Here is a 25,179-nt window from a genome sequence, read left to right as displayed (position 1 = left end):
TCTTCTTGATCCATGCAGAGAAATGACAAGGTAACGTGATTTGGGGTCAGCTGTATTACAGGAACCGTTACATAAACGGAGAAAGTGGAAATCAATCCCGGCTGACAGTGTCTTCGGGATAATCAGCGCTCACTCCATGCCGCTGTCAGCTCTCCTGCATCAAACACCATGTTACTTCTGTCACATCTCCTTAACAAAACCAGAGTCTCACTTTTGGCAAAGTAAATAAATATTTCACTCGGGCTTGCGTTTAATTCATTGTTTAGAGAACTTTAACACTTTGGACTTGCAAAGAGTCCCCATTTGGAGGAGAAAAGACAGCTTACCCTGTCAGGTCCATTACTGCCTGCAAAGGGCGCTGGCAAAGATACAGTGGACTCTTATGAAACACCCCATTCTTCGTGTTTTGTGCTTGATTCCTTTGAGCAGACGATTGTCCTCCAAATCTCCGTCACCGAGCGGACCTCGCCTCCCCAAAGTGCTCCACCTAACCCACGGTCACCCCATCCCTATCACGGCTCTTTCCCCCTAACGTTCTAGGACACCTCCCCTCAATTTGTCCGATTATTATTGCTCGATCTGAACCATTTCCTGCCCTGAGCAGACATCTTCCCCCAACGCAGAATTATGAACATATCATTTCACAAGATGCGGCGCGTTAGCCGCGTCTCGGTGGCGGCACATGGTGCGGCGGCGTGGGGGGAGAGCAGCCACTCCATCCCACCCACCTTGTGCTCCCATGGAACCGCCGAGCCCGCCGAGGAACAATTTGCCATAATATTAGTTGTCAGTAAATTCAAAGACAGAGCTCCTAAAGCTATAAAATGGATTAGAAGCAATTTAAAAAAGAATTAACAAACTAGAGTAAAAGTATACTGTCAACAAACAAATGCTTCATCATAGCACTGTAATTTGGAATTTTAATTACCCCTCTGCTTCTGTAACAAAACAATGTCTGAACTGGCAGCCATTTGAATCTCTCACAGGTCATTGAGCATTCTAGTTAATTACTCTATGAATAGCCTGTTTTTCTCCCCTCTGGAAACACGTTTCTAATGGCAGTCAAGGTCTGACAAATGTGTCATCTACATAATTAGCTAGGAAGCAACACAAAACATTAAACATGCTTTGTGCCGACAACTATCAAAACATTTCATTTGTTGTCAATTATTCATTACTTTGTAGGTTCTGAAGGGGTTGTTATTATGAAAATAAGTCCAGATGCTAACAAGGTTAGAGTTTTTTATTCAAATTAGTAATCAGAGGACTAACTTTAAAAAATGTGTCTTGTGTACGTTTATGGCAGCGTTCAATCAGCACTAAATTATAAACGAATTTAGCTAAGTTCAAGTGAAAATAGCCATGGCAGAGCACATACACTAATTTGTGGAGTTGCAGCTCTCTTTGAAGTTTTAGGATCTAAGCTGAAGTAGCAAACTTTCAGAACCTTTGGCAAGACTAATTTGTGCTTGGTAAATAGAGTAAAGATTTTCACAGCGTGAGATAATGTAAGATTGCAAAAAAAAAAAAAAAAAAAAAGGAAAAAAATGGAGGTTTTTGAACCTTTTTTCTACCCTTCTGTCACACTGAGTAAAAGTCAAAATCAGCAATTCTGACCCCTATAATATCTTGTCTGAACTTCGGTTTGGCTTAACAAGGAAGCCAAACCGGTTACATTCACCACTCCCTTAATAGAGCTGAAATGAATTTATCCTTGCTTTCAAGAAGAAATAGGTGCTGGTTATTTCCTTTCTCTATGATCTCATTATGATGCTGCCTGTCAAGCTACGCAGCTGAAATTGTACAGTGAAACTGTGGGGAGGAGAAATAAATGGGGAGTTGAACAATAAAATTAACTTCTTCCTTTTTAGCCAGGATTATTTCAGCTGAAGCGCTATGGTGTAAATATACAATAAAGAACAACTTCTCACAGGGCATATTTAAGAAAATATAAATGAAAAAAATATTATTCACAAAAGCAGGAGGTTTGTTTTGGACATTAAAACACACCTGCACACAAAATATTGGTCCTGTAAAAGAGTTGGGAGGCAAACCTGAGGAAAATCACTTATTAAAGGTAAGCTGAGCCCTAAAATAGGGTCATGCATTAATATTCCACATTCAGCTTTTAAGTCAGAGGATTTTATGGTATGGGGAACATACATGAGCACAGAGGGGCACATTGTGCAGGCTGAGGGCCTCTGCCCAGAGCCAGAGCAGCTCCTCAGGTAGGGAAAAAGGGACACAGGCTCTGAAATGGGTGAAAAACTGGAGCCAAGGGCTGAAGGAGGCAGTGTGTGAGCACCACGCTCAGCAGAGAGCAGATCTGCGTTTCCAAAGCACAAAACCCGTCTGAGCACAGTAAGGGGACATATGACACACTTCATTTCTCGTTTTCCTGCCCTGGAAAGGAGAATGACTAACGTTACTAAACAGACTAGTTTTCTTTTAGCAATATTCATGCTCAGGAAGCGAAACTGGACTGTGTTTGTGGACACACGGCTTTCACACCTACCCTGAAATACTTGGAGCAAATAAGGTATAGGCTTGCTTTTATTAACAATTACCACCCTTGCCATGGGAAGCTCATATTTTTTTTCTGTATCTGTCCCTGTGCTATTACATGATTTGTGTACACCTTGAAGGGAACACAGCATTTTTCTTTTATAGAGACAAATGTGGCTGCATCTGTAACAGACCAGTGTACGACGACAAAATTTGCAGAGAATAAACCCTGGGCAGTCTCTATTAGATCACAGTAAAGAGAATATTTTTTCAAAACTACATCAGGACAAGGTTTTTTGCTTTTAGAAATATTTTGTCAAGATTTGCTATTTCCTCCAAGAAAAAAAAGTAAACTGGGGAAAGAAAAAAAAAAGAGCTATCCTCAAAAACTTTCCCTAAATAAACTACACTATAAAAGAAGCTCTGATGATCTTGCAGAGATTGAAATAATCTCTTTTTGAGCTAAAACTACCCATAGCAATGAAACTGAAAATACTCTAAAAGAGGGCTGGAGACTGTCTTGCAATTAACATTAAACAGATAACATATTTACGAGGAAGTCAAAATATTTTGGAAGCCGATAATCCTGTAAGCCTTAACGTGGTATAAAAACAACAAATAAATGCAAAGTGTTACTGTTACACATGCCTGCCTGATCAATGGTTTTCACATATTGATCTATAAATGGAGTTGACAGTCTGTGTTGGCTGCACATTTTCCAAGCAGCTCTATTTTTGTACAAAACCAATACGGGCAATTACCTTTGTTTGAGATGCCAAGTCTTATCAATTCAATGTGATTTAGTGTCATTTTAATTAAATATCAGGATCTACTTCAGGACAATCTATACAAACAAAGCCTCAAACTTGACTATAAGCTTGATTTGAAGTAAACATGTACAAACCCTGCAATTTCAAAATATGGCTCAAAAACTCTGCTAAACAGAAGGTTTATATTTTTAGCAAATTTATTTCTGTCTTTTTGGCTAGCCATAACTTTGGCAAGTGTTCTATGATCACAGGAGTAAGAAACAAAAGAAGATTGCTTCCCATTTCTCTGATAATGTATTAGGGAGATAAATAAACCTACCAGTTTTTTTAACCTAATCAGAGAAAGCTCTAATACATTAACATTTTGGAATGTCTAAATAGGTTCTAATTCTTAATATAGGCACCAATAAAAAAGACATTTCATTGTTTGAAGTTGTTCTGAATGAAGCAAAATGCACTTCCCTGGGGTTTAACAGATGAAAATAGCAAATATTCATTTACATTGCTAGTTCAGACAATACCATTAAGCCCAGAAAGAGCCCTCACTTGCCACAGCCTGTGTCCAGCTTCATGATTTGTGCTCTTTAGACTCTACATTAATATCAATTTCAACCTTTGCACAAAGCTCAGGCATTTCCATTGAAATAAATAACATAAACCCCCAGTAAGATCTTGCTTGTTTCGCTCCTGCCTCCCCCATTTGCATCTGCGCCGCTATAAAATGCACACGTGCATATGGCCCTGCTGAGGTACGATGCACATCCTTCCCTGTCACCCTACAGAAAATAATCTGTTCACCTTCAAAAGTGTAGCCCCAGGTGTGTTCAGAAGCAGCACAGCACATGCTTCAGACTACAACAAATCCCTCGGAGAAAATCAGGCATTCTTCTCCTCCATAAATCACCACTCATCTCTCTACCTTTGTGCCTGGCTTACGCCCTTTATTGTCCATAGTGGGCATTTCCTCTTTCCAAATAACTTTTAGAAATCTATATTTCTATTGATTGCTCAAAATGTGCCAGAGGCCGATTGCCTTAATCCACTAAAGTCAGTAGGTTTTGCATAAGTTGAGTAAAAAGGATTTGACCCATTTATGAATAGAACAGAGTGCATTGCACACACCAAGCATGGACAGCAAAAAGGTGGAGTGGAATCCTTTATTCTGCTGCTTCCAGTTTTCCAAAAGAAAAATCTCTGCAATCATATGACAAAAAATAGTCAATGTAAAATAGAAAATAAACATAATCAATGGATGCCTCATGGATTATATCCATCATCTAAACAGAGGCAGACCGTGAAAACAGAAAATTTCCAAGCAGAAAGATGAGGATAAATCCTTTTTTTCTTCAAGCACAAAATAATTAGCTTTGATTAATATTCTGGTAATATGTGTCTTTTAGCAGGGATTTGTGTGCCTCCAAATGCAGAAGTGAAGACTGTGCAGAAAAGTGCAACGGGAGGAGAGACTTGATTTTTAAAAAAATATTATTAAATTTATATAAATGCATATATATGCCTGTGTCAGCTGGACACAGCTTTTTCAAGACACTTGGAAGGATAGGAGATATTGCCCTGCATTACTTTCCCCCAAATCCTTCCCAAGTCACATGCTCAGATATGTCAGCACACGGCTGATACTCACAATTGCTATTTCACTGCTCCTTTAACTCGCTGCATTTCAAGCCCACAGTTGAAAGCATTTGGATCCTTGGGAATTTTTGCTTTTACTTTGGGCGTTAGCAAACAACTTTAAGAGGCTTATTTAAGTAAATACGCCCAAACACTTTCAGCCTGTCAATATCTAGTCAGAAAATTCTGCATGGCAAAAAGAGATGAAAAGAATTGAAACAGAAAGGAAATTAGTAGCATGGCAAGCTTTCAATCTATTATGTCGGAGCCAAGTTTGCTTGGTAAAATGACATATACTCGGTAAAATTCCGCTTTTATGTAATTAGCTGCTAAACAAATGCAACACAAAGCAACTTTCCAGCTCCCAGCCAATGAACATATATTGCACCTGGTGTAGTTGTTGGGATACAGCAGTGAATATTTATGTCTAATTTAACTTTTTAGAGCCCTTGCTCTGTAACAGTCCAGCATACTATCCCCCAAACTAAAGTTATGTAACAAGGTAATATCAACAATGAGAAACTGCATGATAAAATCCTGCCCAAAAGTGAAAAATGCTAATTTTGTCTCATTTAGCAGCTGGATACAGAAATGCTCATTAGTTTTAAGAGGGTTAATCCTTTTAACTTTTGCATATTGATATGCCAATTATGCCTAATTGTACAAGAGGCATCAGTCAAGGTAATAGTGCATAAACACATGAAAGTTATTAAGTACATCCCAACATGTAATAAAGTAGGTGTTAATTGGTAGCTGAGTTCTGCAGGCTATTGAGGTGGATAATTCATTGAGAGATGGATCACTTGTAATTTCTCTACATAATTCCTTTTGCAGTCTCATGCTGTGATGTTTTCATGCTTGTCAAAAACAACTGCAGCCTAGTGCCTTTTGTTAAACACAGCCAATAAAATGTTAGGCACCATTAAATATACTTAACTTTTAAACTTTTTCAAAGGTACAGTTCTTCCTGGTATTACATTACAGTATTCCCAGTGAATTATTATAAGCAGTGCTCCAAGTTTTTGGTGGAGGAGCACTGCAAGTCAGATAAAAGGAGGAAACATATGCAGTGTGTCTGAGGCAAAGAATGTAATTTAAATAAATGGTAAATTAGTATCTTATCAGCTGCTAAGATCTAAACAGATTTTTCACTGTAGAAATATAAGGAGAAATGAGTTAAGTTGCACCAGAGAAATTTATCACTAGAATAACATATTTCTAAATAAGTCTAAATTCTGAGGTTTAATTTTGAGTAAAAAGGAAATACTGAAGGTCTTGTGGCTTTCCTCCATTTAATAAGTTTGTCAAAAAGCTGAATATTTTATAGGAATCCATTACATCAACAGCAAAAAATTATGGTTGGCATGGTTGTGAGAAGTGGCTGAGATCTGGGACTCTGTCCCCAGCTATCAGAGTTTTCCCCCTCATTTGCATTCTCTGAGAACAAAATGGATCTGGAGTCCAAAAAAGTGGCTAACATTGCATAAATAATTTTGTAACATCATATGGCCTCAGCTGCAAGTTGCCACCATTATGGAAGAAAATTAACCAGGGGAGACTCATACCAATCAGTTTGCTTAGCAGCTCACAAGGAGTACAGGGGCAGGGATGCAACTGGCAATAGAGTTCATCACTAACTATTTAATTTAAAAAAAAATTGCTAATGGATAAAAAAACAACTCAACTCCTTTGACTCTGTTTACTACTGAAATAACAGCATACGTTCAGTGTCTGATTTTTGTACAATTCATTCAGTCTTAGAGCAAGACTTTTTTTGTTACAAAGTTATTTGCAGAGTTTGAAATTTCCATTTGTTTTCTTCTGTCTCCTTTTGAAGTTTGCCTTTTGAGAAACTGTGATATGTATCTGAAACTGGAAGTGCTATTCTCTGCTTACTTAAGCCTTATTTAAGTGCTGTTAAAACTGAGAGTTGAAATGCTGAGTAGATGTTATGATCATGGCCACCAAAGCCAAATTCTGTATTTCATGAAGGAAAATTGTTACTCCAATACCTAGAGGTACTCCTAAAAATGTATTAGTGACTTGAAATCCCTCCTTTCAAAGGATGATAATGGAACCAGTGTCTTAACAAGCATAAAATAAATCTGTAGATTTTAAAAAAACTGGAAGACTCAGAAAATATTAGGAGTGTTTTACTTACGGGCTCAGCGACTTTCACATTCTCAGAGAGAATCATAGATTTGCTTTGGCTCAGCCTGTCGTGGTGAGTGTTGGAATTTTTGATCCTCATTTGAACAGCCCCTGTGCTATGGTGGGAAGGATTAGGCTTTTCAGAGCCTGTATCAGAAGTTGAAGACCTTTCCATGGTTGCTGGGTTGACCTGAAGAATGTGAAATAAGAGCATTAATTTAGGGACTCCTCATACAAAAACGTATCAATGCCAGGTCTGTGTCACTGCAGTCAGGAGAAGAAGCTGAGTAGTCTTGCTGGCAAGATCTTGATCATCTTTGAACACCAGGATAACTATCAGATGTGTCAGCCTGCAGTTTTATTATTGTCCTTATCACCCTTATCCCATCCAAACTGCCTTGGAAGAGTTAGTTTATGTAAAAGATTATCCTTATCTCAAAAGCCATTCTCCTCCATGGTGTAATCTCCCTGCAAGCCTCTGCCACGTCCAGCTGGCAGCCACTCCACTTTGTCTTTGGCCCTGCTCACACGACACATTTTAAATCTTGCAAAGGGAAAGGACAGGCTGTGAAGCCAATTAACATATCTTACCTCCACAGTCCCACACGGGCCAGCCACAAGTGCATCTCAGGGCCACACTGAAACCCTGCAGTGTCCTGCAGCTGATAAAATAGCCCTTAATTTTCACAATCCTACCAGCAGCATGGACGAGATTTTTCTTTCTCTGTCCATTTTTAAAATCTGAAATTGAGAAATGGCTGAGCTCTCAAACCCTTGGATGGGGAGTGGACCTAGAGTGATCACAGGGCTGCTGTTCAACCTCCCATTTTAGTGTTAGAACAACTCAACTAACTCCCTTCTAGCTATTCAAAACATTTTTTGGAGGCAGAAGTTGCTTTATATTTCCTGTAGAAAACACCAAGACAGCAATGTACAACACTTGCTCTGTTTTCCTCCCCCCTTGCTCACCCTCGTAGTACTACATGTAGCTCGTGGGTGCAGCAATCTACTGAGAGTCACAAAAAACTGGCTCTTTATATTGCTGTGTAACCACACGAGAAAATGTGTAAGGAAGAGACACTACACAAGCTGGAAAAAGCTGGTTTCCCAACTATGGAGCCAGGGAAATGGAAATCCATTTAAGTGCAGTTATAGTATAAACTGTAGAAGAATCAGCGTTTTCCAAACGGGTTGGAGAGCATGGCTATTTCTAGCAACATCCTGGCAACTTCTGAAGGCTCTGAAAGATTAAATTCCTTGATTTCAAGAAAGCCCATTATTGTGAAGATGTCAGAGCGGAGAACACATTGTCCAGGTGTGAAGGTGGGAGGGGGAGATGGGGAGCTCTGCTGCACATCTCTGGGCAGGATCACAGTCTGGGCAGGTGGGAGGACACAGCTCCCACAGCTTCAGCCTCTCAGCATTGATAAAACCATTTCTCACAGGAAATTGCCCTAAATGTAGAGGATGATGACAACAGGTCATGCAGTCAGAATGGCTGAGGGTGGAAGAGACCTTGATAGGTCATCTGGGCCAACCTGATCAAGTAGGAGCACCTAGAAGTGATTGGCCCACATCCAGAAGGCTTTCCATGGAACCCCAGATTTTTTGGGAGATTGGATTACATATTTTCAACTCCCCTGGCATGGGCTGGGACCTTCAGGGGAATTTATATGCATTCGTGATAGGACTCTCGGCAAGAGAAAGGAGTAAATGCTTTAATATTAGCCCATTACTCACTCAACATGATAGAAACACTGAATTTATTAAAATTAAAATTAAAAAACAGATTAAAATTAAAAAACAGACTAAAATTAAAATTAAAATTAAAATTAAAATTAAAAAAACACTGAATTTAATCAAAATTTTAAAATCCATACCAAAAACAAAGCTAGTGCCCATTAGCTGTTTCCTTCATTGACTCAGTTACTCAAGGATCCCCAGAGAAGTTGAATCTCAGGTTACAGAAATTAGATTAAAGCTGTTCCATGTCACTTAGGAGCATGCCTGCCTATGACTGCTGCAGAGCTGGTGTATTGCACTTGGGAAAAGTCTTTCCATGAATCTTTGGTGGGCAGCACTGTGTGTTCTCCCTCCCCAAGACACTTCTCACCACCCTTCAGAGCAGTCAGCACCCAAATCCGTGTCACAGGGATACTTTGCCATTTTGGCAGTAAGGACTGCAGCAGCTTCAAGCAGGAAATTATTTTTTCTCTCCTCCTAAACTTGGAGAGTCAAACCATTTTGTATTTCATGTTGGTATCAAATCAAAATTGCTTCTCAACAGATTTTCAGTAGGCTCCAGGCTGGAGAGCGGATCAGACTCGAGAGACAAGAGCAGTGCTGGCTCTGTCACGGATCCAATGTTTGGCTGGAGCACATTGCTCAGATTTTCTTCTGAAATCTCCCACCTATAAATCTCTGACATATCCCTCCTCGGGAGCATTATGAGTTTTAATTAGGTAGTCTCTGCCTGGTGTTGTCAGTACACGACGTGCCATAAGAAAGTTCAATAGTGTGACAAAGTCATGCCCTGGATCACAAGTAGGAGCACTGTAAATGGCAGAGCTGTGAAGACTTCTGAAACTCTTGGTTCTAATCTCATTGAACCTTGCTTAATTTTCCTGAAATTTGAGCTAATTTGCATACATCAGACTATTACAAGGAGGCTTTCCAAGATACTAAAATTACAGGAACTACTATAAAAGAAAACAACAACAAAAGCCAAAATGGAGCATTTCCACCATCAGATTTGTCTTAGTGTAAAACACAGCGAGATCTTGCAGAATAAGAAGGAGGTCTGCATAGGTCTGCATAACATGGAAGAAAGGCACAAAAGTTGTGCCCTTAGGGTTTTCAGGTAGGAATCCTTTGCTGTCCAAGCTCCAGGCAGGCTCCTGACAGCGTTACCAGCCCTACGTGCCAGTAGATGGCACCCTGAATATGAGCTCCACGAATGCAACAGCACCACATTTGCATTTGCAAAGAGGATTTGGTAATCCTCACACTCTGCCCTGCCTCTATTGTTTGTTTGCTTATTTTTGTTCTAACTTTTTTTTTTTTTTTTTTTTTTTTTTAATAACAGAGGGAAAGACCATCAGGAAACAGATAAAATATTGTCAGAAAACATAAAAAGGACCCTATCTTCTGCATTTATGAGTTGGTGCTTCCAAATTGTTATTAGAAGCATCAGGGCCAAGTTTGGGCCTGTTTTGCAGGGGAATTTGTTTCACTTCCTGTGGAAGGCAGAGCTGCCAAGCCCCATGCAACTGCTTGTGTGGCACTCCACGTCCATTATATAATTATCTAATTTTGCCTTTTGGCAAACAGTTAGCATCTGGATATAAATTTCAGTTTTGAAACCTCTTATGGTTGCTTTGCTAGAGAAAGGCATTAAACCAAGGCAGAATTTCCCCTCCTCTCCACCTTGTTGTTTAGACGTAGAGTAAAGGGGCAGGGTTAACTTTGAGACGCTAACCTAAGAGAAGGGAAACAAGGGTACACACTCAAAATTCCTCTTGGAAATACCTAGTTTGGGGCGCTGTGGAACAGAAGGGGCAGGTTGGAAAAGGGTGAGGAATAGTCAGGGGCAAGAAAAATCCTTGACGTGAGGATGGATGGATGGATGGATGGATGGATGGATGGATGGATGGATGATGCAAAAATTAAAGGCTGATTCATATAGTGGGGAAATGAGGTTACAATAGGTATGGTATGAGGAAGGAGAAATTTAATTTCTGCAAAGTGGGTGAATCACTTACTTATGGGGTAAGAAACACCACTGAGCTGAAGGAACATAATCCCCTTTTTGGCTGTGGCAGCAAAACCAGTTCAGTCCTACACACCCAGTCACTTTCAGAGATATTTCAGGAGGCCAGGAGCCTTCTTTGAAGGAAAAAGTGCTTCATCCTTTAATAAAATTTGCAGCCTCAGTGGGCCAACTCCTGCAAAGACTTTTCCCACAGATGGGTGCATGTGTTTGCAGTGCTCCAGGAGGATGTAAGTCTGCTCCAGCAAGTAGCATAGCAACCTCGTAGTGCAGCAGATTGAGTTAAGCCAGAGCTCAGGCACCAGCTACAGGGGAGAGCTGGCTGGTAAACATTCAAGTGGCATTTGACAGTTCCTAAAGAGTTGAAAACTCCAATTTCTAAATGTACAGCTGACTTTCAAACACATGGTGTGGAAATAATGAGGGTTGTAGAGGTGAAAAACAGAAAGGTTATTGCTGATGCAAATCCACAGGCAGCAAAGCCATCCCACTTCTGAGAATCCAGCCCAGGTTTAGAGAATTGTACAGCAAATGGTGAAGATCAGATCTCCTCCTTACCCACAAAGTGTTGGGAATTGCCAAAACTATTCACCAGAAGATTTTCTGTAATGTTTAATTTAAAAGTAGAGCTTTCACAGAATCATGATGTTTCATAACAGTGAAAATATGTCAATTATTTTGGTTTGATGGGAAAAAATTATTATCTGTCTTTTTGAAAAGAGAAAGGAGATGACAAGGCAAAGAAAAATGAAAGCAACTCCTTCTGTTACTACTTAGAGTTTCTATCAAAAAAGCAAAAATGCACTTTTTAGCTTTTTGAAAAATGAAATAGCAAATTGCTCTTATCCCTACCATTCTTACATCTTCTGTACCTGAACTATGGTTTCTGTCCCAAAATGACAGTTTGTAAGTACTGCCCTCCTACAGCACCTCTTGGACCTAGAATGAGCCTCATATTGAATTTATCAGTATTATAATCCATTTTGCACATGCTGCTTTGTCCAAACAGTGACCCTAAAATGAGTGAACTGATTGGCATTAGCCAAGAACTTAATTTCCTGAGTTTTGCTGCAGTACTGGTAAAGTCAGTATGCAGATTTTCTACAAAGCAGAGAATTAATTCTTCAAGGAACAAGAAGATAGCAGTATTTCCAAAATTTGGCTTGAGCTATGCTATATTTCCTGCAGGTACACACAGTAGAAGGCAGAATGCAAATGATAATTAATCAGCGTCTTGTACAAGTTGTGGCTGCCCCATCTCTGGCAGTGTCCAAGGCCAGGTTGGATGGGGCTTGGAGCAACCTGGGATAGTGGAAGGTGTCCCTGCCCATGGCAGAGGGTTGGAACAAAATGGTCTTTAAAGTCCCTTCCAACACACATCATTCTAGGTTTCTATGATTAAACAGTGGTAACGTGCACTTTTCTCCAAAAAAGGGGGAAAAATCCCAACTATTTAATAGCACTCATATTTGTTATCTATTATATTTTTCAGTATTTCTAAATAAGCTTATAAGCTTTTAATTTCTCCCACGTTTTCTCCTTATGACTTGCACCATTGTCAAGTCAGAAGCTTAATGAGCACGAAAGTTCTCGACACAGCAGAGTGCAAACACTGCAAAATTGAGGAGCATCTTGTTGCATTGACTAATTTAGGTACTTTGCTCAAGAACACAACAGTACTTGAAGAGCATGGACAAAACCCAATGGAACAATATCACACAAGGATAAAAATCAGCACTAGGTTCACCCTCACAGCAGACCTGTGAGCCTGCAAAACCGCAAAAATGGAAGCAGAAGTTGCAGTTAACAACTGAAATAAACAAGAGAACGCCAGACACGGGGTGAGTTGGAGCACTCCTGTTTAGGAGAATGTGTCTGTGAAAGTGCTTATCACCAAAATCAACACACCCATGTACATAGTGCTGCTGTTAGGTTCTGCCTTGGCCACACTGCAGAGGCACAGCTCAGGGCAGCAAGTGCTTAAACACACACAGTGATGGAAAATAAAGGTGCACAAATGAAAAAAAAAAACTACATGTAAAGAGAGAGAACAGCCAGTAAATTGCTCCATAATTTGTTGGGTTTTTAAAATTATTCCTATCTGCACTTTGCTGTGTCTATTTTATTTCAGCCATGCCCACGGTGCTGCTCTCAGCGCTGACACATCGCACCCCTGTGCCCAGGGCAGGGACACGGGCAGGAAAGGCTCCTGAGGGATGGATGCAGTGTCCTGGACTGGCGCCCAGCAGTGTCCTGAAGCCAGTTTATCTGAGTACTGGAAAGCAGAGAAACCCATTGGGCTGAAAATACAAAGCAGATATAGCCTTCCTATGCATTTTCATTTGCAAAAATAGTATCAGGTACTTAGGAAGCAGGATTGATATCTTATCAACCATCACTCCTACATTTAATCAAAGCACGAGATCTGTTATGACTCAAAATCACCACTGCCTGGTTCTTTACTCCACTTTTGTCTCCTTATATCACATAGACAATAAACCAGAATTCAGTGCCAGCTTCAGCCTGCTGTAAAATGTTAAGTGTCCTAAGCTCAGCAGCTCACTTTCCCTTATCACCCAAAACTGCAATCTCCTCTCTAAGTTAATCCGCCCTACAAAAACCATGTTCATCAACATTAATTATCACACCTTCTTTTAACTTTTTACCCTGTTGCAGCCATATTAGAGTTTTGCTGGTGTCTCAAAACAGACAACACACAGCAAGGATCATGGAGCTCCTCTAAAAGCTGGATTTCTAATTTCTCTTTTCTAGTCCAGTACTTGTGGACTTTCTGCAAATAAAAGCAGAAATGGCCCACTCCAATTTATATATACAGTCACTCATCTCTCTGCTGTGGTCAAAGAGAAGAGCAAATCATCTTTTATGCTTTGTTTGGAACCATATCTCACTGTCCAGCATTTCTCTGTCACCATGTGTGGCATAAGCTGCCTGAACCATTATTCACAATTTTTTATGCTCTGAGGTATATCATTCAGTCTCTATGAAGGATGCCCCTAAAGGCAAATTTCTCCACACAGCTTGACCCAAATCATAGAATCAGAGAATAATTGAGCTTGGAAAATGCCTCCAACATCATCTGTTGACAGGTCCATCACTAAACCATGTCCTGAAGCATCACATATCCATGTTTTTGAACACTGTGATTCCACCACTTTCCTAGGCAGCCTGTTCCAATGCTTGATCACCCTTTTAGTGAAGAAATTTTCCCTAAAATCCAATATAAACCTCCACTGACAAAACTTGAAGCCATTTCCTCTTGTCCTATCACTTAGCAGGCCATCTAAGTAGTAACTCAATACAAGAGTAAAGCATTAAACAAATCTTTAGGCTGAAAAACCTTTGTGAGATTATCTGCGAGATTTTAACGTGATCCTTGGCATGATGACAATTTCAACCTCACTGATTTATTCTCTTATATTAAGAGAGGGCTACATTTTACAACTCTTGGTCAACAATTATGTAATTCTCACAACAGAAATCTCATGTACCAACCTAATATCCAGTAGGAGCAAAATGTGTTTTCATATAACATAATTCCTTTCTGGTTTGTGCAATAGAGAAAAGGTGGTTCCAGGCAGGTCCTACAGGTCTGATTGTGATTTTGAGCTGAGGCTGATGGAATTACAGCTGAGCAACAGCGACATTAAGCACCCCTGAGGAGGGGAGACAAATAATTCACTGCATTATGGATCAGGCAAGGAAATGCACTTTGTAACAAGAGGGAAGGGCACAGACTTGCCCCATTGTACAGAAGCAATGGTTTTGTTTAATTTTGGGTCTAAGAACATAAAGCTTGGTTTTCTGATGACTCAGTTCCTAAGAATTAAAATATTGGAGCGTGGTACTTCATTTTTCATTCCTGAGGGTTTTCCACACATATTAGGGATATGTTATTCTCTACTTACAGCAGGTCACAGACCCACATAAATACAGTTTGCACCCCACAATACTTTACAGACTTGTACATTGGTGCTTCAGTATTCCCTGTCCATTGGCAGATGGGCTAAAACTATGAGTGGCTTATTGATGTGAAGATTGACTGCGGCCTTTTTCTGTTTTTTTCAACAAGTAATAGCACACTACAAAAAAAAAAAAAAAGTAATAACAAAAGGCTCATATCAAGTCCCACTTTCTAGCAAGTGGCAGGAAAATATCTTATCCAAATATGTTCAATGGAAATATTGTTAATCTTTACAAATTTTTTGCTTGATTTTTCTCCAGGATTGAATGGAGAGAAACACAGAGAAAATTTGTGTGCCTCTTCTGGACTGGCAATGGTTATCAATGAAGGGCCTAAAGACCTCCTGTGTGTTATTCTGGAATTTCATAGATGATAACCCCAGAGTCTGTCCCCTTCTATAGATGTACATTCTAACCCTTCCATACAAGGGTTTTTAAACCCTTAAAAGGAGCAGGACAGATGACAAACAGGGAAAACCTGCTTGGTCTCTATAGGGCAGAGACCTGCTCCCTCTGGAAATGCTTTCCCATCTGGCTGGAAATGTTCTGAGAATCAGAAAGAGAGGAGAATGGGACAGTTACTATTCCAAAGCTGTGTGGACACAATGACAAACCCTTCACATCCACATGTTATGACTCCAGATCCAACAACTCTAATCCTGTATAGCTCCATGACCTGCTCTCTGCAGGTCTTCCCTGCTTAAATAAAACTTGCTTGGAAATGTCACTGAGATATTATTGAAAACATCAAAACCACATTAAATAGTGTAAGAGAAAGTCATCAAGTGATTTCATATGGTCATGGCTCCTCTTGCACCACTTAGTTTCCTAATTATGATACATGGGAAAGTCTCAGCAAAGGTAGCAGTTGTTTCAAAAGTTCTTCTGTCCCAATATATCATATGGGATAGCATAATGGAGTCTATTTTCACCATTCCCATGTCAATTCACTATCTCAGCTCCCAGTGGAACCTGAAGCTAAAAGTATCCTTTGTGTACAGTTTGGCCTGCATATGTTCTGGGAACAGTTGTCCATAGTAAAAATTCAGTTGAATATGTAAAAGAACATGCCTGAGGAAAAAAAAAAAAAAAGCTACTTCTAGGTCTTCCTGCTGGCAGCACCTTTCATTTCTTTCTGGATTGCTTCTGATCCAGGACACCTGCCTCTATTTTCTGTGCTGTGCAAGCTAGACTACTGTGACAGTGTTCACAGGGGTCCCAGGATGAGGGAAGAGATGAGGATCTGACTCCATGATTTAGAAGGCTTGATTTATTATTTTATGATATTTATTATATTAAACCTATACTAAAAGAATAGAAGAAAAGATTTCATCAGAAGGCTGGCTCAGAATAGAAAAAGAAAGAATGATAACAAAGGTTCCTGTCTCGGACAGTCTGAGCCAGCTGACTGTGATTGGCCATTGATTAGAAACAACCACATGAGACCAATCCCAGATGCACCTGTTGCATTCCACAGCAGCAGATAATCATTGTTTGCATTTTGTTCCTGCGGCCTCTCAGCTTCTCAGGAGGAAAAATCCTAAGGAAAGGATTTTTCATAAAATGTGTCTGTGACAGTCTACAATCCTTCTGATGGAGAATATTGGTTCTATAAATTAACTATTAAAAGCCAGTCTGTGAGTATCATCCCATGCACAGCACTTCCAATGCTTCCAGTGGCCCTGAACAGCAGGACTGGAATGGTTTGGACATTTGACCAATGGCATTAAGTAACCTACAGCAGCATAAAATTTAGTGACAATTTATAATTCATGCATTTAATTGGTTTAACACTAAATATGACCTAATAAGTGCTAGAGGATAATGCTTGCTTATTCTTGACCGGTATTATCATAAGGAGAAGAAAATTTCCTTCTAACTCCTTCCTTTATTCTAAGGTTTTATTTACTGCAGATAAGTTCAGAGTAGAGCCATGGCTTTGCAAACACCTCAAGACTGACCAGTCTAAACTCATTTCACACCTGCACCTGATGCTTGTTCATGGCAACTTTGTAGTTTAAAGCTGTCTAATTCAGAATTTAAAAAAAAATAAAAAAAATCAATGTTTTCTCTAGGAAGATCACATAAGAATCACAAATTTTCCCCGGCGCTTGAAAGAAATCTGTTCCTATAGCCTAAATGTTCAGAAAAGTGTTGTTACTTTTAATGTTGCCAGATCTGGAGTGATGAGATACTATGGGAAAGGTTATTCTTGCAGTATTTACAGATACAAGCAGAAGCAGAAGTGACAGAAATTTCAAAGTAAGGCTGCTTGAAATACTTCCAGCTCAATTTTGCAGAACTTCTCCTCACAGAGATTTGGATATCCATCCAAGCTTTCCATGCTTACCTGAACTAGACATGTGGTGATGGTAATTTTGGAACAGCCCAAAGTCTCTGGAAAAGTCGAAGAGTTTGTACCACAAGACAAACTGATGTATTAGAAAAATATTTTTTAAACACCTGTAAGCTTTGGCTGCAAGTAGCCAAAGAAACAAACTTCCTGTGAGTTCTAAATTTCAGAGCTTTGCCACCAGAGGTTTTTGGCTTAATTTGACAGGGGCAGGACTGTCCCAAGGCCTGCTTGGGTAGGGTGTGACAGCCCTTTGCGCCCTCCCCACAGCTCCACTGGATGATTCATTGGGAGGAAGCATTTCACGTTCATCACTGAGTGAAATTACACACAAATTTTATCTCACTCTACCTCTAAATCACTTGGGCACTACTGAACACGTGGAGCAGTTGTAAGTCATGGCTTACTGTCACAGACATCTTTTCATGAAAAATCCTTTCCTTAGGATTTTTCCTCCTGAGAAGCTGAGAGGCCGCAGGAACAAAATGTAAACATTGATTATCTGCTGCTGTGGAATGCAACAGGTGTATCTGGGATTGGTCTCATGTGGTTGTTTCTAATTAATGGCCAATCACAGTCAGCTGGCTCGGACTCTCTGTCCGAGACAGGAACCTTTGTTATCATTCTTGATCATTCTATTCTTAGCTTAGCTAGCCTTCTGATGAAACCGTTTCTTCTATTATTTTAGTATAGTTTTAATGTAATATATATAATAAAATAATAAATCAAGCCTTCTGAAAATTTGAGTCAGATCCTCATCTCTTCCCTCAACATAAGACCCCTGTGAACACAGTCACACCTCACTTTGCCCTCCAGCCCTCAGGTCCTGCAGCAGCACCATCACCTTCACCAGACAAAATGCCTTCTTGAGTTCTGTAAAGCCTTTGGTGAAGCAGCAGCAGCAGTTTTAACCTCTTGGAGTATCTGAGAGCTCCTCAGCTTAGCAGCTTCAATGCACATTTGCTATGTCCTAATCCTTTTTGCAGTTCCATATACCCATCATCCCACAGAAGACATCTGTCAAACTAAGATGCTGAGATTTTGAATATCAAGGCCTTTAAATCTTCTCAGACTTTAAAAATAAATTTTAAAAATGAAATTATTTCTCTTTTTATTTAAAACTTACAATATTTTTTTTTTGTCTGACCCTGCCTGCCTCAATAGTTCTAAGAGAGGAGGCTTGTCCTTTACCAGGCAGAGAGATGCCCTCCCTCCCACTCCCCCGTGATGTTTGACTTCCTGTGCTGTGCACATGAAGCAGTGCCTCCCACCCTCTCCCCATCTCCCTATATCATCTATATCTGCAGCAGTTTCTGCGCTGTGATCCTGCAGCTGTTCCCTTGCTTCTTCTCACTGCTCCCACTTCCCATCTGAGGGAGGAAAAAAAAAAATCCTCCAGACACTTTTAATCTGTTCCCACACTCCAAGCCCACGTTCAGAGCGGAGCTCCTGGTGCTGCACTTCCAGAGAGGCTGCTGTGAAATGCAGCAGAGACGGCACCTACAGCTCTGGGAGAAAACTTGTGAGCTGTGGCAGGAACCAGGAGGGGAAATTCTTTGTGGTTTGCTTTGAGCAAGCCCCTCTTCTGCATTTCATGGGGCCCCCAGTTTGCTTTCTTGTGCAGCAGGAGTGTGTGCCCCAGCAGACAGCAAAGAGGAGACAAAGGCCCTTGTTCTGTGTGATAACATCTGATAGCACATTGTGCAGCTGAGGTGGCTGCACAGGGAAATACCAAGGGTGCTGAGCTCTCAAAAAAGTCAGTTTCACAGACTCATGTAATGGTTTGTGTAGCAAAGGACCTTAAAAATCATCTATTTCCATGATTGCTTTGATGACACAAGTAGTTTGAGCATATGTTCTGTTAATTATATTTAATTTTTTTTTTTTTTTTGCTGCAAATGAAATTCTTTAGCAAGTTTCAGACAAAAGACTTCTGAACTAGTTATTGTTTCCTTCACACAAAATAATAGTTTTAAGCAATTAAACTGTTGGCCTGAAAAGACAAACTCTGTCATTTTCTTTTTCTTTAAATTCTGATCCTCAGGAGAACCTAAACACCGCTTTCACAACTGCCTGAATATAGATGACCTCATCTACTGTGAGCATGACTGACTGATTTTCCAAAAAAGACACCCTTAGGTAGGAAAGAAAAGAGACCAGAAAACTTTATCTCACTGAGGTGGTTCCGAGTGATTCCAGGAAATCTTGCACACATTTTCTGCAGGCCAGGAGGCCACAGCCACCTGTGTCCCAGCACAGATGTGCCCCACACAGCCACAGTCAATGCCGATGGCAGCAGGAGCACAGCAGAGCCACCTGCAAGCACCAACACTCACAGTGAGACAGGCACAGCCATTCTTCTGTCCCCAGCACTGCTCAGGGCAAAAATACTCAATGACTCTTACATTTTCCACTGGGTTTATGAGGTAGCATCCTCAAACCCCTTTTTGGATGGAATAACTGCACTCAAATGAACTCTGCAGTCCTGTGCACCTGAATTAAAATGTCCTTATACTGCATCAACATTGTTCCCTAAATACCTGAACTTTGGTGCAGGGCACAACTCCAATAAGAAATACCTTCATTTAACTTCTTTCATTCTTTTATTCTATACAATTTTCACTCCACATCTAAATAGATTCCCTCTTTTCAGCTACCCCCACTCTAAGAAAGGTTTTACAAAACATCCAAACTTCAGAAGAAAATGAAAACGAGAAAGGAAGTTGTCAAATTCAAACTCTGCAGCAATTCTGAATGTCTCAGGTGTCTGCGACTGCAACCTACTCAAGCAGGAGCTAATGCTGGACTGTGCAAAGGAAATTCAAGAATGGGTTGAAGACATCAGTCCCTGTGAGGTTCTGCTGAAGCTCAGGGCACTCCTTGACTTTTCCAGGGTTTAGGATTAATGAAGGAGGAGGAACTGACATGATTTCACTTGGCCTGATTCTGCTTTCTTGGCACTCCAAGAGCAGATGGATTTATGGTGGTTGGATTAATGCTAAATGGGTTAATTCTAAATCTAAAAATTATCACAAGAATTTGATTGCTCGTTACTATACTTTGTTGGCTGTTTTTTTACCAATAAATTAACCAAAATTGCAATGTACTGCTGATAATGGAAACAATAATCTCTCTGGATCAAACCTCAGCACTACTCAGCCCAACACACAAATGGCAGCACGTGCCAAAACTCTGAGACATGGCCAGGCTGATGTGACACCCTCCCAGGTGAAAAATACTGATTAATTCATAGCAAAACTATTTGATAGAAATGCATTTTTTGAGAGAGAAATGCATTTGTGAGGCGGCTTGTGTTGGTGTTTGCTGTGGGTGTCCATGGTGTGGCCATGGGCCCTCGTGTGATGTGTCTGGGTTTGGTTCTGAGTCCCATCTGCAGCAGAGATACCAAAAAGCAGAGAGGAGACCCACCAGCCATGGAGGGCACAGAGCCCTCTCAGAACTCCAGAGCTTCAACTGCTCTCACAAAACATCTCTGTCATTTCCTTCCTCACCCCAAAAGGAAGAGTTTGTAACATCCTGAGTAGCAAATAAACAAGTTCAGGTGCCAGGGCAGTGTCCTGCCCAAGAGCACTTTCGGTAACTGGTATCTGATTCAGCACCAAATACAGAAGAGGTTTTGCTCAGGGTGTGGCAGAAAAAGAAATCCAAAACAAAGAACAAGCACCTATTCACAGCATGTCTCTTAGCTCCAAGCCATGTTCACTTCTGTTTTCCCTTCCTCCTCATCTCAGGTTGCAGGTGCACTGAAAACTGATGGATGCTTTGCAGAAGGAATCATAAGTCCCTTTAGGTTCATCTGCTGGGCCTGCTTAGTGTATCAGGCACAAGGTTTGGGAGAAATATTCATGAAAACCACAATAGAAACCCACAATACCCAGCTAAACTGCAGGTGAATGCTTTAATATGCTGTCAGTCTTCAATGGCAGGAAGAGTTACATGGATCTTAAACAACCTACCACAACCATAGCACCATCAAACTCAGTGAATTTATTGAAGAAATGCTCCAGTAAACACCTGAATTAATGCAACACACACAGTAGCTTAGCAGGTAATTTGGAGAATATAAATATCTATTTAAACCTCTGTTACCTTTCCTACTTAATTCTGAAAACATTTTTTTCTCATAAGTAAGTTGAGTGAAAATATAGAAAAATTAAGATAAAAAGGTCAAAATTTTTTGGCATATATGAATTTTGGTTCCTAGTTTCTGCAAACAGGATTTATTTTACATGTGCCAGATGTCAACAATTCCAGATTACTTTAATATAAACCAATAATGCCCTGAAAATCTTCTCCAGCATGGCCTGGCTGCTTCCACTGACAGCTCTTGCACGGGCTAGATTTGCCCCATTGTCAGTTTGAAACACCTGAACATCTGTGCCCAGAAAATTATTTCCTAACCTTCTTAATGAAAATCCAAGTGTTTTCCTTTTGCTCCTGTCTCAGCCAGCCTGGAAGTTTGCAACCCAGGGAGCTTCAAGTTGTGTCAAAGATGATGCAAGGCTGTGACCCTCACTGTTTAGGTAAAAAATAGCTCTGCATTGAGGAAGTCCCAGTGTAAATGAGGAGCTAGAAGGGCTTGTTTTGTAGTGAGTCTCCAAAACAACCTTTTTATAGTAATTCTCAAAGCAGAGAGGACTGACAGAGGCACGCTGAGGGCGTGAAGGCACCGTCCCAGCACCCAGCACAGCAAGGAAACCATCCCTGTCCTTCAGGGGCTGCTGAGGGTGAAATTCAGATTCACTGCTTGAAGCAGACCCACCTTAAGGGAAGGTTTCAGAGCAGGTAACACCAAAACCTCCTCACCCAGCCCAGGACCCCAAATGCTGAAGGCAGCAAGGCATTCAGCCCACCCTGACCCCCAGAGGTCATGGCACCAGTTTGATGGTGACAAAATCCACCGCAGAATGGAAAAGGGGCCGTTTTGGGCAGGTTGTGTAGCCAGGTGGGGAAATCTGCTGCAGTGCTCTGAATGGCACTTGAACTACCATGGAAAATCTGGGCCAAAATTGTATCCAATCTGCCTTCTTCAGGATTTATGCTACCAAAAAAAAATGAAATCAGGAAAACAATCTGCATATAACGGGATCCATCAGCACCAATTTCTGCCTTTGTGGCGCTGAGAAACAGGTTTCATGCATCCATATGGAGCTCTTAGGAGCTAAGTGGAATGTAGAGACTTTGGCTGGAGCTCAGGTGATGCTTTATTTGGTTTTTAAAAGAGATCAGCCCAAACAGCACCAATAAAGAATTAAGACACATTCTGTAGAACGGCTGTGTTTTGGGTTAAAAGTTAGGAACACACTTAAGTACATCAAGAGATGGTTTTTAGCCCCACACAGGCTTTAACAGCTCATTAAATGGTTAACAGCTCATTAAATGGTTAACAACTCACCCTGATTGAACAGCACAGAGCTATCTAACAAAAAAAAAGCAAGAAAAATAAGCAAGTATCAGAATTACACAGAGTGAGCAGTAAAAAACACTGAGACTCTGCCTATAGGCCACAATCCTGGATGTGATTGAGTAAAACACACTCGAATACAGCAGTTACATGGCTCAAAGCCTGGTAGGAGAGACCCAAGCTTTGGGCAGCACAGCCAAAGCCATTCTCACTGCAGCACTGGAGCTCACAAAAGGAAATCCATCCCACTGCATGGGATGCTGCCTCTTAAACCCTGTCCTGAAGCTCAGTGCTGCAAAGGAATTATTTATGGGACCAGAAACAGACAGAGAAACCCAAACCAGAGCTGTTGGAATTCTCCAGCACCACGTTGGAGGTTGTAGAGTTTTGCCACCAGGAGGAAAATTCAAGCATGCCTTTGTCACCATTTTATTTTCTGTTTCCTGTTCCACTCCAGGTAGGGAGGAACATACCCGAGGCCGGGTTACAGCCCCCTGGTGACAGGGACTGCCAAGAGTGTCATGCACTCTAACTTGGTTGGAAGAAGATGGAGAATCTCTTCCAAACCAGGATATCTTTGTGTCAAGGCAAAAAGAAGTTTCTACAACAAATGCTGTCAAAAAACCCAACATTTTTTTTGTTTTGGTTTGGTTTTTTTTTGTAATTCAATAATAGTGTATAGCAGGAGCTTTAAAATACAGAGTGCTTCTGCTGTTTACTCTCTTTGGGAAAGGAAATGAACAAATGTACATCACAGATGTAATTGGATGGAGAGGTAAACTGATCAAGACACACTGCTTTAAAATGAATTTGGACACAAAGAGGTAAGTTGCAGAGAAAGGGAGAAAATAAAGACATAAAACTCTGAGAATTCAAACTACTTCACCAAATCTCACAGCTCTTTGGAAAATGCATTTTAAATTACTCTAAGACTCTGCAGCAGAAACATAAAAATCATGACAAACACAGCCCAGGAAGAGAACATATTCTTTTTATACAATTTCCCTGTCTGTGCTGATTTGTGTATGCAGGCAGGACAGCTTTTTTTTTTTCTCCAAAAAGTACAGAAAATATGAAATGTGATCTTCCAACATTACACTAAAATCTGTCTCCAATTAGCATGCACAATTCCAAAATGAGCTCTGAGCCACGTGTGATATCTTTCAACTCTTGACCCATATTTCCAAAAAAACCCCAAGTTGCCTGTGTGGAGAAGGCAATCAGTCACAAACAGGAGCACAAGTCACAAAGTTTGCACAATCTATGTGTTACTGGGATAAAAAACCTTCAGCACAAAACAAGCCTTGCTAATTCTGGCTCTCCTTTATGTAGCCCACAATCAAAGTGCTTTATTGTGTTATTTGAGCATCTTCCTGAATTACTATTTCTTTGCAAAGCTTTGCAGGCCAAAAAGTTGTTTGCCTACCAACAGCAATGCAAAGGTGTCTTTGCTGAGGGAAAACTTTGAGGTCAGGACATGCAACCCTTTTCTGGCCAGTTCTGAAGGATGAATTGGTCTGGGATTAAACAGCCCGTGCAGGAAACACACAGCCACGACATCTCCACTGAACAGCTCCACCATCAACTGCCCATAGAGAAACCCAGGATATTTTATGTAAAATGTCCTTTATGCCCCATGTTCTTTTCCTACCTGACAAATAATAGAGTGGTATCAAACTTCTTGATATTGAGTAGGGCAAGAAATCCCTCTATCAACATCTTCAGGCTCTAGAAATACCAAAACAACTACATACCACCCCTTAGCACTGACTTTTTCAGTGTCCATGGCTACTGATCACATCCCTCATGGTCACCAGCGCAGGAGCCAGGTAATCAAACCATGCTAAACTGCACTCAGGAAGGGCAAATGCTGGGAAAAGTGATCTAATCTCATTTCCCAGCCAGTGACACAAACTTTTCTACATTTTTGGGGAGAGCCAGGTAGTTCCAGCCAGGATATGAGAAGGAGTTAGCGGTTTGGGGTACTAGACAAGGTCAGGTAATGTCGCCTCTTGCACAGAATGCAACAGATTTGCTAAACTCTGAGCACTGATTGAAAACATCATTTCACATCTGTATCCTCTACACTTTTCTCCTTGCTTTCAAATCCACAAAGGCATATAGAAATAAAGCAGTTGTGCAATTAAACCAACCTGATTCGAGTGCCTACAAAACGCTCCTGGCTATGATAATTTTAAAAAAATCTCAGCAACAGGTTTCCCAAAGTGCACTGAGATGGATCAGAGGCTCCTTACCTGCAGCCTCAGGGACGTTGTCATCTCATCTCAAGCCGCCATCAACGAGCAACAGTTTTGACTATTTCAAAAGAACGGAAAAGATCGAGGTCACATGTCTAGAGACAGCCCTTGAGTTAGTCCTACAGCTCGTACTGGGTGAAAAATAGCAGGGAAAAAGTAAAGTAAAACCACTTCCTGCAAGAGCAGAAGTGCACCATCTCACCAGTGAGTGCCTTACATCTAGAGGTTAGGGTAAAATTCTTCTGGATTGGAGGAAAAAAAAAGATGGTTTAAAGTATGAAAATAAAGTCAAGCAGTTTCTCTGTGAAAATTGCAGCAAACAGGGAAGGTTAGCTTTT

The 25,179-nt window shown here is 40.6% G+C and overlaps 1 protein-coding gene across 1 annotated transcript in view; it reads right to left on the bottom strand.

The window, feature by feature from the left end:
- The window catches only part of ARHGAP15 (Rho GTPase activating protein 15), a 323,478-nt gene extending 298,593 nt beyond the window's left edge, over positions 1 to 24,885 (bottom strand). The window contains exons 1-2 of the mRNA XM_058810001.1: positions 24,839 to 24,885; positions 7,066 to 7,245 (exon numbers count right to left, since the gene is read on the bottom strand). Of these exons, the coding sequence (XP_058665984.1) occupies positions 7,066 to 7,245; positions 24,839 to 24,862 (204 nt within the window). The 5' untranslated portion in view covers positions 24,863 to 24,885. The remainder of the gene's footprint in view (positions 1 to 7,065; positions 7,246 to 24,838) is intronic.
- Between the last annotated feature and the right edge of the window lie 294 nt (positions 24,886 to 25,179).

The sequence above is a fragment of the Ammospiza caudacuta genome, chromosome 8 (assembly GCF_027887145.1).
Source record: "Ammospiza caudacuta isolate bAmmCau1 chromosome 8, bAmmCau1.pri, whole genome shotgun sequence".
Lineage (NCBI taxonomy): Eukaryota > Metazoa > Chordata > Aves > Passeriformes > Passerellidae > Ammospiza > Ammospiza caudacuta.
The sequence above is the reverse complement of the archived record's forward strand: the minus strand, read 5'-3'. Positions and strand labels throughout refer to the sequence as shown.